The sequence below is a fragment of the Aristolochia californica genome, unplaced genomic scaffold (assembly GCF_029961685.1).
Source record: "Aristolochia californica isolate CCGP_79_NKW_82.1479 unplaced genomic scaffold, dmAriCali1.0.hap1 SCAF_11, whole genome shotgun sequence".
Classification (NCBI taxonomy): Eukaryota; Viridiplantae; Streptophyta; class Magnoliopsida; order Piperales; family Aristolochiaceae; genus Aristolochia; species Aristolochia californica.
This window is the reverse complement of record NW_027181782.1, coordinates 3,980,354-3,996,510: the sequence shown is the minus strand read 5'-3', so window position 1 is coordinate 3,996,510 and position 16,157 is coordinate 3,980,354. Positions and strand designations below refer to the sequence as shown.

At 34.6% G+C, this 16,157-nt stretch overlaps 2 protein-coding genes and 1 non-coding gene across 5 annotated transcripts in view; 1 reads left to right on the top strand and 2 right to left on the bottom strand.

Moving 5' to 3' along the window:
• Window positions 1-712: 712 nt before the first annotated feature.
• Window positions 713-830, top strand: LOC137945081 (U5 spliceosomal RNA). Its single transcript, XR_011110901.1, has one exon. It is a non-coding gene; the product is annotated as a U5 spliceosomal RNA (small nuclear RNA).
• Window positions 831-3,012: 2,182 nt separating this feature from the next.
• On the bottom strand, window positions 3,013-5,785 carry LOC137944679 (ferredoxin C 2, chloroplastic). The gene is made up of 7 exons (XM_068790393.1): window positions 5,661-5,785; window positions 5,015-5,291; window positions 4,839-4,902; window positions 4,110-4,198; window positions 3,634-3,702; window positions 3,421-3,465; window positions 3,013-3,293 (listed from the first exon to the last, which is right to left on the bottom strand). The coding sequence occupies exons 2-7, from the start codon at window positions 5,273-5,275 to the stop codon at window positions 3,249-3,251; spliced, it is 573 nt and encodes a 190-aa protein (XP_068646494.1). The 5' UTR covers window positions 5,276-5,291; window positions 5,661-5,785; the 3' UTR covers window positions 3,013-3,248.
• Window positions 5,786-13,853: 8,068 nt separating this feature from the next.
• Window positions 13,854-16,157, bottom strand: part of LOC137944211 (uncharacterized protein C630.12) — a 31,621-nt gene continuing 29,317 nt past the window's right edge. For 2 of the 3 annotated variants that reach the window (XM_068789792.1, XM_068789794.1), the window contains exons 11-13: window positions 14,840-15,000; window positions 14,426-14,692; window positions 13,855-14,277 (exon numbers count right to left, since the gene is read on the bottom strand). In XM_068789792.1, coding sequence (XP_068645893.1) covers window positions 14,019-14,277; window positions 14,426-14,692; window positions 14,840-15,000 — 687 coding nt within the window. In that variant the 3' untranslated portion in view covers window positions 13,855-14,018. Of the gene's footprint in view, window positions 14,278-14,425; window positions 14,693-14,839; window positions 15,001-16,157 lie in introns of all 3 variants that reach the window. The other variant, XM_068789793.1, reaches the window with a different exon arrangement.

The window sequence follows — 16,157 nt, the reverse complement described above, 5'->3', positions numbered from 1 at the left end:
CTACCGAAACGGACCGTTTGCCACTTTACTGAATTAATAATTAATTAAAAAAGTTAAATTAAATTTATTTATTTATTTAGTTAAATATATAAAAAATACTTAATCAAAGTTTTACTTTGTATTATCTAAATTTTCACTTTTAAAATATTAATTAAATAAAATATTAAAAATAAAAAAATTATGTTAATAAAAAAGAGGGTATTTTATTATAAAAAGTATTTTTATAATTTTATTTAACTAAACTAAAATATTTTTACTTTGTTAAAAATTAATAAATAACTAAAATAAATTAAGATTATTTATATAATTAAATATATAAAGATAAAATTATTAAAAAATTACTTTAATTATATTAAAATGCATAATCAAATTGTTATTTTTATTATCTAAATTCTCACTCTTAAAATATTAATTAGATATAATATTAAAAATAAAAAATTATGTTAATAAAAAAAGGTATTTTATTATAAAAAAATTAAAATATTTAAACTATTTTTAAATTAATAAAAAAATTACATATTATCAAATTTTAATTATAACAAAAGGGAGTTCAACCAAAATTGGCTGGAGTTAAAAGGTCATTGAACCTCGGCATTTGTAAAAAGATTAATCTGGGCCTTACCTTCCTTTAGTCCCACATAGATTAACCTCGGTACCAGCTCCAGCGACAAACTTACAAATAGGAGATTTCTGTATCCAGTTGACCTCACGGAGCTGCGTGGTGAGCACATAGCGAACTATTCTTTCGCCTTTTACTAAAGAATACCGTGTGCACGCCACAAATAAGTAGCATACGCCTATTTTTGGAGGGTTTTTCTTATAGAAAGACTCTTACCAACAATAAGAAAAAATTTCAGTGATTTGGCAAATGCAAGAATATTCAAGGATGCACCCTCTCCGTTTCAAAATTTCAAGAATGAAAGTGAATTTTCTGTAGGTTAAGTGATTGGGATTCTTACCCCTTTTTGGTAATTTTGGCTCCAATAATGAAATTATTTCAAACTATTATCTGATTTTTGGGTTGTAATATTAATGAAGTAAAATAATTCTGATTGATAAAACCAATTGAGTTTGCATCCAAATTTTCTAAGGATAAAACTCAATTAGGGAGATTTTTGGGTAATTTGAATTAGGTTGCAAATTGTTATCCCAATCTTGCTCAATTTATGAAAGATTATAGAAGAATCCTATACCTTGAACCATAATCAACTCTAAAGCAAGAAATTCTTGTTATTGTTAAATGCATTGGTAAATTTCAAGACGATTTAATTAATCAATAATTCCTTTAAAGTAGGTTGTTCTGTAGCTAAACAAATTCTTAAAAAATTTATGAAATTTTTTGCATCTAAACAAATATTTGCCCGATGGTAAACAAAATTAAGCACCTTTGATTTTGTATATCAAGGGAGAAAATAACTTTCTACCTGATTTTCTCACACGTAGTCAACTTATGTCACATCTTTTCGGCAAGGGAAATTCTCTCTCTGTCTCGGGAAGAAGACGTCGAGGCATGTCAAACCCTAATAAAAAATGGATGAATAAAGGAAAACAATAAAGTTTTCGAAATATCTTCATCAACATCAACGAATGATGTGGTTATGGTTGAACCCAATTTTACAACTCTTCCAATTACAAAAAAAAAAAATTTAATCATCAATCACGAGGATATGCTCATGACTGTTGATCCTTGGAAAACATGTAATCTTTCTTTCCTATGACCAATCACAAATCGTGGTTTGATTATGAGGCAATTCTGGCTCATACTCAATCTATGACTAATCACCACACTTCGTCCAATATTAACAAAATGGACAATCTAATTTCTTAGGGTAGTTGCACAATAACCAAATTCATCTCTCCAAGTATAGAGAGGGGAGAGAAGGGGGTGCAACCCTCCCCCTTCCTAAGCATCGAAAGAAGCAGCATCCTCTCCTCTTTTAGCATGAATAAATGAAAGAAAGAAAAAAAAGGAAGAGAAGAAGAAAACTAGAGGAAGAGGAGAAAAAGCATAGAGAAGACGAAAACATGAGGAAGAAAGAAGAGGGAAGAAGCATAGGAAAAAGGGAAGGGAGAGAACCTGTTCACAGTAGAATGAATGCCTTTTTCATAAATTTTCACGTATTTAGGCATAGACTTTGGGTAAGGACTAGAGGAGTTCCAAAGCAGTGAAGGGCAAAATGGTCCTTAATTTGTAATTAGCACATTAGGATTGAGATGGAACTTGTCCCTTCTGTAGTATCCTAATTGGACGAGTCTAGTTTCCTTAATCAGCTATAAAAGAAGGATCAAAGATGAGTAAAAGTGTCTTTGCTCAAAGGGTTTCTTTTTCTCTTACTCCTGATCAAAGATGAGAGCAAAGACACAAAATCCTGCCCACCTACTCCCGATCATAGAAAAAGGAAAAAGGAAAAAGGAAAGAAAAGGAAGAAGAAACAGGACAGAAGAAGAAGAAATAAGAAATGGAGATGAAATAGAGAAAAAGAAGATAACCAACTGGGCATTTATGATCTGCGAACTCATATAAAATGGCACATCACATATCCAACTCCATGTTCAGATAGAAGTGGAGCTAGCATTTTAATCTATTTCCCTATGGTAATACGATAAACAAACAGAAATCCTCCCTACCAACACCCAGTCATGGAAAAAATTGGACTAAAAATGGGGCTCGGTATGCAACACAAGAACTAATGCTAGAACTAATGCTAGATTGCTGGAAGTTGATATTTGGCATTGCTTTCAAGTTTAAAGCAAAAAATCCTCCCTACCAACACCCAGTCATGGAAAAAATTGGACTAAAAATGGGGCTCGGTATGCAACACAAGAACTAATTCTAGATTGCTGCAAGTTGATATTTGACATTGATTTCAAGTTTAAAGCAAGATACAGCCAATAACAGAAAATATATATATGCAAGAGATGAGAACGTTGACTACAGGTATAACAGAATTTCTCCCACCCTTCCCTCTCATGGAATTGCACTAATGACTAAACCATGAAAAATGGTACATGTATCCCGCTTAAAAAGATTTTACATTCTCTTGTTTTCAGCCAGTACAAACCCCCTATCAAAATATAAAAATACATATCACATGTATCGAGCTTAAACTTATTTTACCAGCTCCAGTCACTAAGAGCACATTATGTACAACTTTCCAAGTGCTAATTCGAATAATATAAGAAAGAAAAAAACAAGGAAATGAATAAATTGCAAGCAGGTAAGTTTTTGAATATGAATTCCAGAGAACTCACTCATCACCCATTGCCAGCTCAAGTGCATAATCATCCCGTTCCTACAATTTTTTCAAAAATACAAGCAGTTACTGAGTGGAGAAAAAAAATATGCATGCCTAAAATTTTATGTATCTTTATTTTCATATTAGCCCATTCATATGGAAATACTAGGCTGTGGAGACTTACAATTGGCCCACGTGCAAAATATCGCCCAAATTGAAGCCAATAAACCTGCATAGTGGACATTTTCCGAAGAACAATAGACATAAGTGTGTTACTGAGTTCAAAGTTGGTAAAAATATGTCAAGTTCAATGGACATATAATGGGTCCAATTTCAATATCCAAAAAATTAAAAAAATAAAATATTACAAGTGAGGACCTCAAGGTTATTATGTTACCTCATCTTCATCTTGTGTTTCGACTTCAACATCAGAAGATGGGAAACCCACACAAAGGAGGGCATATCCCTGACGAGGCAAATGCAAGATAAGTCAACTGATTGATTTAACAGAAACAAAAGATGTAAAAGTCTAAGTGCCTGATGACTTTCACATGCAATGAGATCCAAATCACCCAATCCAACTGATTTTTTTAAATGTTAGCCCTATTCATGTCCAGCAGCTAGATGATTCACCCAACTTTGTAAAAGAAACTGCTTAGACCTACTTTGACATCAATGATGACAGTACGCCCAAAACTTTGTAAGGAGAAATATGATTTAGACAAAGTATACAGAAAAAGGCCTAGTTTCTACAAAGTTGACAACATGCTATCTATCTTCTCTAGCTTAAATACAATCTTTTTGTTTTTTTAATAGCCTAAGTCTTGTAAATGGTGAAAAATAATCTATCGACTATAAAAGGTAAACTCGAACCTTAGATTTTAGTTCAGCAGATATTCCCAGAGCTTCAGGCTGCCTTATTTGGCCAGATTTTACTCGGACAGCACAGCTTGTACAACAACCTAACAAGTGCAATGCTTCTGTTATAATGTGCAGTCAAATTAATTGGAAAGAATTATGCAAATGACTTAGATGATAGAAGCTGACAAAAAAGAAACTTGAGTAGAAAACTAAAAGAGGATTTTGTTTAAACCTCGCAATATTAAGAAATCTACACTTCTGAAATCTTAAAAGACTACAAATTAAACACATAAAAAGCTTCATTTCCATAAGTACAGAACCAGCTAAGACACTTATTCTATCCTGGAGAGAGACACTTTTTCACTGAAAGAAAGAAAGGGAATCAAGTTTATCTATAAAGCACGGACAGAGTTTCTCTGGAATATGCTTGCAGTATGTGGAAAGAAGATTAAAACACAAAAGTAACACTTTATGTCATTCATATTGGAGTATTAGGCATGAATATCAATGTAAGTTGCAGACAGAAAAATAACTGTTATGGTAGTAAAAAAAAGTTAATATAAGAGAATTCTGCATATAGATAACACAAATTTGTCAATTCATATGAATTGACGAACTCAACAAATCAAATATAGCTTATAGGTAACTATGAAAATACACCCTCCACCGCTACCACCCTTTTGATTGGATGTTTAATTTTTAAAGAAAGCATTAGTCGCAAAAATAAGCAGAAGGCAGTACCATGCCTGCAAGCAAATGGCAGAGTGATGTTCTGTGATTCTGCGGTATGTAAGATATATTGATCCTGTTTAAACAAGTCAAATGTTAAAATGAATATAAGCAGCAGCAGGATTATACACTTTTTTTTTATTTTTTTAAAGGAATAAGACAGACTTCGCAGGTGAAGGTTAGACTACCTCCGGAACAAGGAACTCGTGGGTGACTCCCCGCTGGCGGTCGTGAACAGTAACTTTGTGGATAGCGGTTTGTGAAGTTGAAGGAGACAACGTGGTGGTCGACCCAGATGTGGCTCGGAGCTCTGATTTTGTGGTACCGAGTTCCAACCTGTTGAAAAGAGTTTGCCGGGTGCTTTTGGGCCGCATAACATGAGGAGAAAAGATGGGTCTTGGGCAAACATAAGAGCTGAACGCGAACTTGCAGTGCATTTGGATATTCATTTCAGGTAAACGGTATCTAAAAATCGGAAAAGAGTTTCATCAACACCACTATACTCCGACTCTTAACACTATTTTCCATTCACAAAAAAAAAACACTTGAAACTAAAAAGAACCCAGAATCAGAGGCGTAAAACTAAGCAACGCTCCTTCAATCGAAAGCGCCATAGTGGGTTTCAATAGTAGTCTAAGGTTACGTCTTGGCGGTTCCGCGAGGAGAGCGACCACTCTCCTAAATCAAGCTCGGGGCAGGGTTAACCCCGAATACACCATGAGAAAAGGAAAGCCACAAAATGGAAGCACCCGCAGAGCCTCGCGAGTAACGTAGGAAAATGGCAAAATAAGAGAAAGCAACTGAATTGAGGGAGAGAAAAAGATGGAGAGTTACCGGCAATGCGAGAAGGTGACCAGAGCCGAGGCGTTGATCGGAGAATCAGAGTGGGAGGCAGAAGTTGCAACCTGAAGGAGGACTCGAGGCGGAAGGGATAAGAGTGCGTCCACGCAGCCACTAGTAGGCTCTCACGGAGCCGGCGAGATCAGGAAGCAATGCGGGACCGCTTCAGTATATAAACGGTACAAACCAAAAAAAAACGTTTATTTAGATATTTTTATGCATTATTGGTGCGAAATATATAAAATGGTTATCTCAACCGTCCCATTATGATCCAACGGCTGAGATACTTGTTGATCAGACGGTTGAGATAGTCATTGATCGAACAACTGAGATAACCATTGATCATTATCGAATGGTAGAAAAGATAATCAGATAAATTATAGAATAACAATTAAAAGGACTTTAAAATTTATAAACCAAAGTACAAAAAAATCATATTATTGTATAAATAGAAGAATAAAAATAATTTCATTCTAATATATAATAAAATGCTTAAAATAATATTAAAAAATTCTTAGAAAAAGATCTTGAATCATGTTTTATCTCAAACATACCTTCTCTTACATAAAAATTCATCAAATTATTCTTATATATAATCAAGTAATTAGTATTAAGGTGTGGAATAACCTTTATTTATTTTATTTAATAAATAGTAAATAATTTATTGGGTAAAACTACCCCAATGCCTAATCAGATAGAAAAAAATTATTAGGATTGTAGAAAAGTGGAAAAACACAATTTGTCTTCTATTTGACCTTCAGTATGACGTTCAGTATTTGTTGTCAAATGGTTTGATGTCAAGCCCAGGCATGTAATTAAATAAATTTAGTATAATTTTCGCTTTCAAAGAGATCACAGAAGAGGAGAAAACGAAAGAAAGAAAGGAGAGAAGAGAGGGAACCAAGGAGAAGCATGTGTATATATGAAGAGGAAATTATGAGAGTGATGTAATAATATAATAAATGAGTTATGATAAAAATAAACTTTCACAAAGTTTCCATTACTCTCAGTAATGTTGAATTTATGATCCCTTTTCCAATATTCCGAGCAAGAGAAGAGAGAAAGAAGAAGAAGAAAAGGGGAAAAAAGTTCTCGAGTAGAGAAAAGAGAAGAAGAGAAAAAAGGTGTGCGCCAAGCAAAGAGAGAGATATTTACTCAGGAAAGAATTGTAGAATTTGATTAATTCCGAATTACAACACCTCTATTTATAGTAGAGGAAGTGCCAGAGTCCTTATACAATTAACTTTTAAGTCTCCTAATTACATTCCAACTCTAACTCTCTCTATCACGAAAAGATAACACAATCTACTAGAGGTTTAATATAACTTGAACTCTAACTTTTCTTCAGTCATGTGGACATAAGAGAGGAGGATGGCTCGTGGTCTTATCTTTGTAGGTCCCACATGATCTTCCAACTCATATGATAAGATTACTGGCTCATGGTATCTTTATGGGTCTCACTTGATCTTCAAGTCTACTAACTTATTCCAGCTTGTGCCTCTTATCTCTTAACTCGTGCTAGCTTGGATGAGGACTCTTTTTGGCATCCCATGTCCTCATGGTGGATCCCACCAACTCGTGAACTATGGTGAGTCCCACATTATAACTCCCTCCCTCAAGCTGAGGGTGAGAAAACATCGTAGATGCCCAGTTTGTTGCAAATGGTAGACATAATCTTGTGAGTGACCGGCTAGGTGAGAATATCTCCAACTTGACTTTGTGATGATATATGTTTTAGAGATAAAAAAAACCGCTTGGAACTTTTCTCATATAAAATGGCAGTCCACTTCAATATGCTTTGCTCTTTCATGGAAGACTCGATTCGATATAATGTGTATTGTTGTTTGATTATCACAATATAGATCCATCAGAGCTTCTTTGTAGAATCCCAATTCAGTGAGAAGAGATCTTATACATAGAAGTTCACTAACAGTGTGTGTCATGGCTCTGTATTATACTTTTGCACTAGACCGTGCTACTACAGTTTGCTTTTTGCTTCTCCATGTAACCAAATTCCCTCCAACCATCGTACAAAATCCCCAAGTAGATTTCTTGTCGTCCGGGGATCCTGCCCAGTCTGCATCTGAGAACCCTTTGATGTTGAAGTTACCATGATTTTTATAGAGACACCCTCTTCATAGAGCTCCTTTTAGATATCATAATATCCTTTCAAGTGTTTGTTAATGACTAAGTTGTGGTTTGTGCATGTATTGACTCACCACACTTACTACATATGATATATCCGGCCCTGTTACTCACAGGTAAATAAGTTTTCCCACTAGTCTCTGATATTTTTCAATATCTACATCTTCTCCAATACCTACACATAATTTTGTATTTGAGTCCATATGAGTGTCTACTGGTTTGCATCCCGTCATTTATGTCTCCTCCAGTTGATCAAGGGCATATTTCCTTTGGGATAGCACAATCCCATGTTTGGATTGTAATACTTCAATACCCAGAAAATATTAGTTCAAGATCCTTTGTTTTGAATTCAACACATATTTTTTCTTTTGTTTCCTGGATACTCTCCGATTCACTACCAGTTAAAATGATATCATCAACATATACTGCCAGAATTACCATACACGAGGGGACTATTTTTAACAAAAAATTGAGTGATATCTAGAGCATCTGTAAAATCCTACCCGTATGAGGGTTTGACTAAATTTCTCAAACCATACACGAGGGGACTATTTTAGACCATACAAAGATTTTTTTTATCGACATACTGACTCCCCCTCAACCATGTACCTAGGTGGTTGTTGCATATAAATTTCTTCTTTGACGTCCCCATTTAGAAAGGTATTTTTTACATCAAGTTAATATACCTGCCAGAAAGAGTTAGCTGCCAAAGATAATAACACACATACCGAGTTCATTTTTGCCACTGGAGAGAAGGTTTCCTCATAATCAATTTCATAACATTGTGCATAACCTTTAGCCACGAGGCGAGTCTTCAGCTGAACAGAGCCATTCGGATTGTATTTCACAGTAAGCACCCATTTGCAACAGATGGGTTTCTTATTTGATGGAAATAGGACAAGAGCCCATGTCTGATTTTTATAAATTGCCTACACTTCTTCATCCATTGTTGCCTTCCACCCTGGATGTTTGAGAGCCTCCTGATAGGACTATGGTACAGATATGGAAGAAATAGCAGAGAGAAATTGACAACATGCAGGGGACAAATGATGATGAGACACAAAATTTGATATGGGATGAGATGTAGCGGGTATGGTGCATGATTTAGGTTCTTTTCTTCATGCAATAGGACGAGTATCATATTGTGGGCCAAAAACAACTGGAGAAGATGGACTTACCTCGGTGGGATCCGTAAACTCAGCATGTGTGGTGTCAACCAGTGTTTCTGGGGGCTGAGAAGTTTAAGTAGCACGGGGCACAACCGGTTAAGGAGAACCTGGTATTGAAGATAAACCCGGAAGAGCATTATCAGAATAGTGTGGAGAGTCTTCAAAAAATGTCACATCCCTGGACACAAGTAAATGTTGAAGAGTAGAATTATAGCAAACATAACCCTTTTGTGTATGTGATTATCCTAGAAAGATACACTTGAGAGATTTAGGATCAAGTTTACACTGTTTTGGGGAAAAAATATGGACAAAACATTGACACTCGAAGACTTTCAAGGGCAGTGAAAATGGATCATCAGTTAGTAACAATATAGAGTAAGGAGATTTATTACCAAGAATAGAAGATGGTAGACGATTTATAAGAAAGTATGTGGTAAGGACAGCATGAGGCCAATAAAAGTATGAAACTTTCATGGTATATAGTAAACCTCGAGCTACCTCAAGAATATGACGATTTTGTCGTTCAACTACACCATTTGTTGAGGAGTTTAGGCACATGATGTTTGATGGATAATGTCATTTTCGTGAAAAAAAGTCAAGGTCTTCGGAAATATATTCTTTGGCATTATCAGACCGAAGTATTTTTATTTTCTGACCAAACTGACCAACTCGTTATGCCATAGCCTTGTCTCATTTTCACTGGTGGAAACAGTATTTATTTCTGGCACATCCAAGTAGTATAGCCCCCTTATTCACAGCCTCCACCAATCACCCGCCTCGTTATAAGATTCTGAAACACACACAAAGTGGGTGAGAAGGTGATAGAGCAATTAAAATACTTTGTCAGTTGACTACCAGAGAAAAAATTCAAATGGAAGATAGAAACAAATAGAATATCGGTGAACGAAAGTGATGGTGTAACGAAAGTGGATCATTTCCCTTGAACCATGGTTTGAGAACCATCAGTTATGGTAATGTGAAAGACACGGAGATACAGAATGTAATAAATGTCTGTTACCTGTAAGATGCTCGAAGGCTCCTGAGTCAATTATCCAGGATGAAGATGAGGCAAATACCATACCTGAAGCAGTAGTGGCAGTGATATTTAATGAGGAACTTGGAGAAGAACCCATCATTTTCTGAAACAACTCATATTCTCCATCAGTAAAATTTTGTTTTTTAGTTGATTTTGTGGGCTGATTACTAAGGCCTGATTAGGATTTGTCAAGTCTGAGTTGTCGTTGGCATTATAACATATTTCTCCATTGTGACCATTTGTTCCATAGTAACTTCCTTCCTTGTAATAGCATGTATTGATAGTGTGGCTATATCTCCCACAATGAGTGCATTCTTTCCACAATTTTTCCATGTTTTTTATTAGCCAACTAATCACAATGGTATCATTTTTTAACCATTTGTTATACAAAATGTCTTCTTCATCAATAGGTGGTCCACGGTTGGTGAGATGACCAAGGAGGTCCTTTGTTATAAGAAACCTTTGAACCGATGTAGACCAATTCATAAAATTTGATACCCCTCGTAAGGGTATTATGGTAATTCTGAGTATACCACCTTTGCTACTCAAATTATCTTTACCCATAATAGGCACTTCCAAGAAAATAATTCTCCAAAAAAATTCTAATCAAAATATCCAAGCAATATTTTTCAAACAACTTGGTGCATGGAGAACCTTAGCATTTACGCTAAATCATTATTCTGATTTTTTTCTTAATAAATACCACTCATAAGAGACTCAATATCAATCTTCGACATCAGGGGACTCTTGTTCCCACGAAGAAAAAAAAATTCAACAATCTGATCATGGACTGATCTCGGTTAACAAAAATTCCAAACTGACTAAACTGTTTTGATAGCTTCTTCTAGATCGAGAGGCATTCATATCCACAATCTTATAAGATAAAAAAAAATTCACATAGTCATCTTTAAATCATCTTTTAAATTAGGAAACTAGTAATATGAAGTAATAAAAAATTAAAAACTTATCTCATGGTTTGTGATCTTTCCTCTCAAAGAGCCTTCTATGACTTTTGTTGATCATATCTTCTTAGAGCATTCTTTTTGACGTGGGGATCCTAAATTTAATGCTCTGATACCATGTTGAATTTAGGACCCCTTTTCCAATATTTCGACAAGAGAAGAGAGAAAGAAGAAGAAGAAGAAAAGGGGAAGAAAACTCTCGAGCAGAGAGAAGAAAGGTGTGCACCAAGCAAAGAGAAAGATTTACTCAAGAAAGAATTGTATAACTTGATTAATTCTGAATTACAAAATATCTATTTATAGTAGAGGAAGTGATAGAGTCCTTATACAATTAACCTTTAAGTCTCCTAATTACATTCCAACTCTAACTATCTAAGATAAGTCTATTGTGAAAAAATAACACAATCTACTAGAGGTCTAATATAACTTGAACTCTAACTCTTCTTCAGTCACGTGGACATAAGAGAGGAGGTTGGCTCGTGGTCTTATCTTTGTGGGTCCCACATAATCTTCTAGTTCATATTGATAAGATTATCAGCTTGTGGTATCTTTGTGGGTCACACTTGATCTTCAAGTCTACTAACTTATTCCAATTTGTGCCTCTTATCTCTTAACTCATGCTAACTTGGGTGAAGACTCTTCTTGGTATCCCACGTTCTCATGGTGGGTCCCACCAGCTTGTGAACCATGGTGGGTCCCACATTGTAACAAGTAATATCTCATTAATTCTAGTAATCAACAAGCCATAATAAGAAAACTAATCTTAGAAAATAAGAGAGAATCATACTCTTATTTTTATACATGTGCACGATGTGGAGTATACTTGCCTTTTTTCTTTGATTTTGCTTCAACAATGAGATCTCCTTTGCATGAGACTCACCTTAAAATATTTATTATTAGCATTTTCAACACTCTCCCTCAAGTTGAGGATTTTAACAAACAATCTCGGACATAAAACTTTTGATCTTGTGTGACTTAAAAAAGAATTTTTAATTGTCTTAATTTATCTTGTTCATGTTCACATCTTGCTTGTAATTTTCATCTCATTCGTCCTCTTACTTAGATATTCTGGTTACATAAAATTTGATTATTGTAACTTGTGGAATTCATCATTACGTACCTCATATTTAAACCTTTCAAAAGGGATCGAGTTTGACTCAAAAGGGAGATAAAAAAATAATTTCTCTATGAACATGTATAATTGAAGAAACTTTAAAAAACTCCAATAAGGAAAGTTTTAAGATGGAATATAATGATAGAAACTTTCTATAAAAAAAAAGAATTCTCATGTAAAGAAATAGGCTTTTAACATAACTTGACCAATTTTGTAAGAAAAAAATTTAATAAAAAATGGAATAAAGGATATTTAGGAAGATATATTTGGAATTTAGAATGACGAAATATGACTTTCTAATAAAAAAATTCACTCTATCAAAAAAGGAAACTAAAGTCATGTAAGTAGAAGAGGGAAAATCATGTAATATGAGATATAAAAATGAACGTTTAAGGAAGAAAAGATGCTTACATTGGTCAAAAAACTTGATTAGAGTTTGAAAACAAATAGGAAACTTTAATAAAACCAAGAATAGCAACTCAAAAAGATAAATAAAAAATTCGCCTTGTAACTCGGATTTCAGCATCCAACATGTTTTTAACATGACTTTTTGTTCTTCCAATGTTGATATCTCTATCTAAAAATATTGGATTGAGAAACGGTTTATTACTTTAGAAAATAGACTCATATAGCTTTCTTTTGAGATGTAATTCTCTATATAAACTTTCTTTCTTGATGACACTAAATATCTCGAGAAATTAAGTATTCTACTACTACTCGAAGGTTTCCTATTGCGTGACCTTCACTAATTAAGATGTCGATTTTTCTTTGTAGAAAATTCTTATTAATATAATTATTTTTAAGTTAGAAACTAGACTAATATATATATATATATATATACAAAAAACTATTTGGTGTAAAACACTATCTCAATCATTCGATTATGATCATCGTCTATCTCAACTGTTCAATCTATCTCAACCGTCCAATCATGATCGAACGGCTAAAATAGTCGTTTTACATGTTTTACACCAAATAACTTTTCATATTGGATAAACCCTATATGTGTATATATATATATATAGATAGATATATATATATCGAGGATACAAGAAACAAAATCTCCACTTCTTTCCACTTTCAGAGTAACAAGAATCCAATATACCTACTGATTCAGTTAAGGTTCACTAATTGATCAATTAGACAGATCCATAACCATCAATACCTACGTTTGTGAACTCTCCATACTCAAAATCCTTTCATAGTCTAAGGTATCTGAAATTTCAAAATGTAAATCATGCATGCAAATCAAAATTTTCACCCAATCCAAAAGCAACTCATGTAGAATAGACAAAGGATATAAATTTCCATACTTGTCACCTCTATTTAACATAAAAAATCAGACCCCTCATTACGAGGTTCTACTAAAAAATCTGACCGTTGAATGAAAACACAACGCACTCACGCTTCAAAATCATAACATACAACAATCATCCCATTTCGTCTAAAAAGAATGAAAAGAAAAACCCCTCAATCATGGGAGATACTAGACCCAACTGGGTAAAACGAAAACGCACTACGTAAAACCTCTTGTTTTGGGAACCAAGGGGAAGACGTGAAATCAGAGAAAAAACAAGAAAAAAATAAAAATGATTCAGGTAACGACTTGCCCCTCTTCCCCTCTTCTTTCTTCCTCCTCTTCGCTCAGTCTTAAGACATTATAGAAATCCTTGGGATGAACACAGTTGAACTTTTTTTTCCCTAGTAGCATTCCCCTGAATAGTGAAGAAACAATCTTGTGATTTCTAATTCTCATGATTAGAAATTTTCTATTGTTTAGTATCTATTTTCCAAAATTTTGTGAAACGTTTTGTTTTTTACTTAAAATGTTGTATACTTTGATAGTCTACAAGTTCTCACTGATGGATTCTCTTTCCTGCCATTTGCAGCGACACAGTTGCACTATATGCAATTCCATCAACTAACTCATAGGTCCAGCCAATCCTTAAACAACAGCATCATATATAGAGGAACATTAAGAGCAGCAATCACCATCAGCAGTCTAAGCATCCTGATTAATCGTTGCAGTATCCGTCTGCTGCATGATTTATTAGTCACTCGTGGTGCTGAAACTCTTCCTGAATCAACATCCAACTTCAAGTCTGAATTCATATCGACTGTCAGGGAAGGACCTGAGTCTTGACTGGCATGTTTCTTTGCCGCTGGCCGCACCACAGCACTACCTCTGCAATTAACCACAGAATACAATTATCACCAAGAAAAAATGAGAGTAAATAATGAATCTTGAAAGGTAGATTGTTGTTTCAAAGAAAGTAGCATAAGATGCAAATGGGAAGCTTAGTTCTCCAACCAATATCAATGACCATATGTACCTCCCAGTAGGTCCTGAAATGCTCGAATTTGTAATCGGGACCTTCGTTACGGCTTTCTTGACCAGATGCATTGCCCCTTCTGCATCCCAAATCATTTCATAGTCACAGTTATCATCCTCATCTTTTTCTTTGGAAGCGCTTCCAAAGCTGCCTCTAATTGCTCTCTCGAGGAATCCAACAAAATGGTTATAATCAACCCAGGCTCCCAGGCCATTTGTTGGCCAAGAAAGTAAGAGAAGTATGGTCACTGCAAACAGGAAAAGGTACCTGGTAGACAATATTTAAATTCCAGAATCTAACAAGTCAAAAAGAATGATCATAATAGCATTGAATAGGTACGGATTTGGAATAAGTCCACCACAAAGTCAGTTGAGAAACATCCCAATTGTCATTCTTATGATGTCAATGACTTACCAAATGTATATGTGTGTTTGCCACGGAAGAAAACATAACTGAACAGATACTGCATCTTCTGTAGTGATACTTCCGTTTGAAGATGTCAACGCAGTCGTAGATAGTAACATGAAGGATGGATAAAAGTTACCTTGTTGCCAACTCAAAGTCCCTAGTGTATGCTGCATAACAAGGTATAACAATAATATATGCATCAATAGTCCCTTATAATAAATAACATGGGTGAGAAATGAAGCTAGTAAAAATATACACAAACAGCGTATCAAGGAATTAATAAAATAGGAACAAAAGCATGAGAAAAATATACATGTAAACTATGGTTGGTATTTATAGGTTTACAAGTGCAGGTAGAGTAGCTAAGGATTTGATTTGGTATAGATTGGGGGAAAAGATTGTTAGAAGTCGTAGTTTTCTAAGTGTATTTTGTTTTTCTTTAGTACGAAAGTGTTTTATTTTAGAAACTAGATTCCTAGGGTTCAAGGAGAGTAGAGACACTATTGAACTTTTTGCTATTGATTGAGTTATAAATAGGGGAGAGGGTTCTCTTAACCCTAATTTCTCTCACACTTCAGTTTTACAAATGTCAAATGGTTCCAAAGCAGCAACAGTTCTGATGGAGAAGGAAAAGAAGAAGAAAGATAGATGTAGCTTTCTCAATTTCTTCTCTAATGCCATACTGCACTATGCTTCCTGTTCCCCTTGGCTTTAGTATTTTTGGTTTGTGTTTATTTTTAGGATTAGATGAGTCTTCTTCTCTCTCATTGGCTGTTCTGCTTATAGCTCATGTCCTATTCTAACTCCTGAAACCAGTAAGAAACCAGCAATTTGGGTTTGCTATTGCTGTTAGGTGGTTTTGGCTTTGTTTGAACTCTAATTGACCCAATTTGGTTTGTCTCTGCTTGAAAGACCATAAGTGGTTGAAATTTTTCCTACAGTCTGATTCAAATTCTTAATTCAGTGATTATTATCACTATTTTCTTTTTCTTTTTTTGAAATGGGGCGATTTTATTGCAAAGGAAAAGTAAAACAACAACCTTTTTTTTGTTGTTGTTGAAATAGATCAAACAACAACCTTAGGGGTTCACACCTTTTATAAAAAGAGATTGGAGGGAGACCCCTCGCTTTGCAAGTTTGTAAGCAAAAGAATTTGCTGATCTAGCAACATGGGACCAAAAGCAAGTGATTACAGAAGTGATATAAAAAACAAAACAATTCATTCCAATGTCTCCTAGGGCAACACTAAGGCAGAGCACCAACCAATAACAACTTCAAAATCACCCTTAATAAGCAAAGGGCCATAAGGTGATTCTGAAAGATA

Bases quoted from the DNA above. Each gene is read 5' to 3' on its own strand.
- LOC137944679 (XM_068790393.1), bottom strand. From the start codon at position 5,275: ATGAATATCCAAATGCACTGCAAGTTCGCGTTCAGCTCTTATGTTTGC. The intron at 3,703-4,109 runs GTTCGAGTTTAC...TTGCCTCGTCAG, and splicing joins CTGCTGAACTAAAATCTAAG to GGATATGCCCTCCTTTGTGT. The intron at 3,466-3,633 runs GTAACATAATAA...TCCACTATGCAG, and splicing joins AAACACAAGATGAAGATGAG to GTTTATTGGCTTCAATTTGG.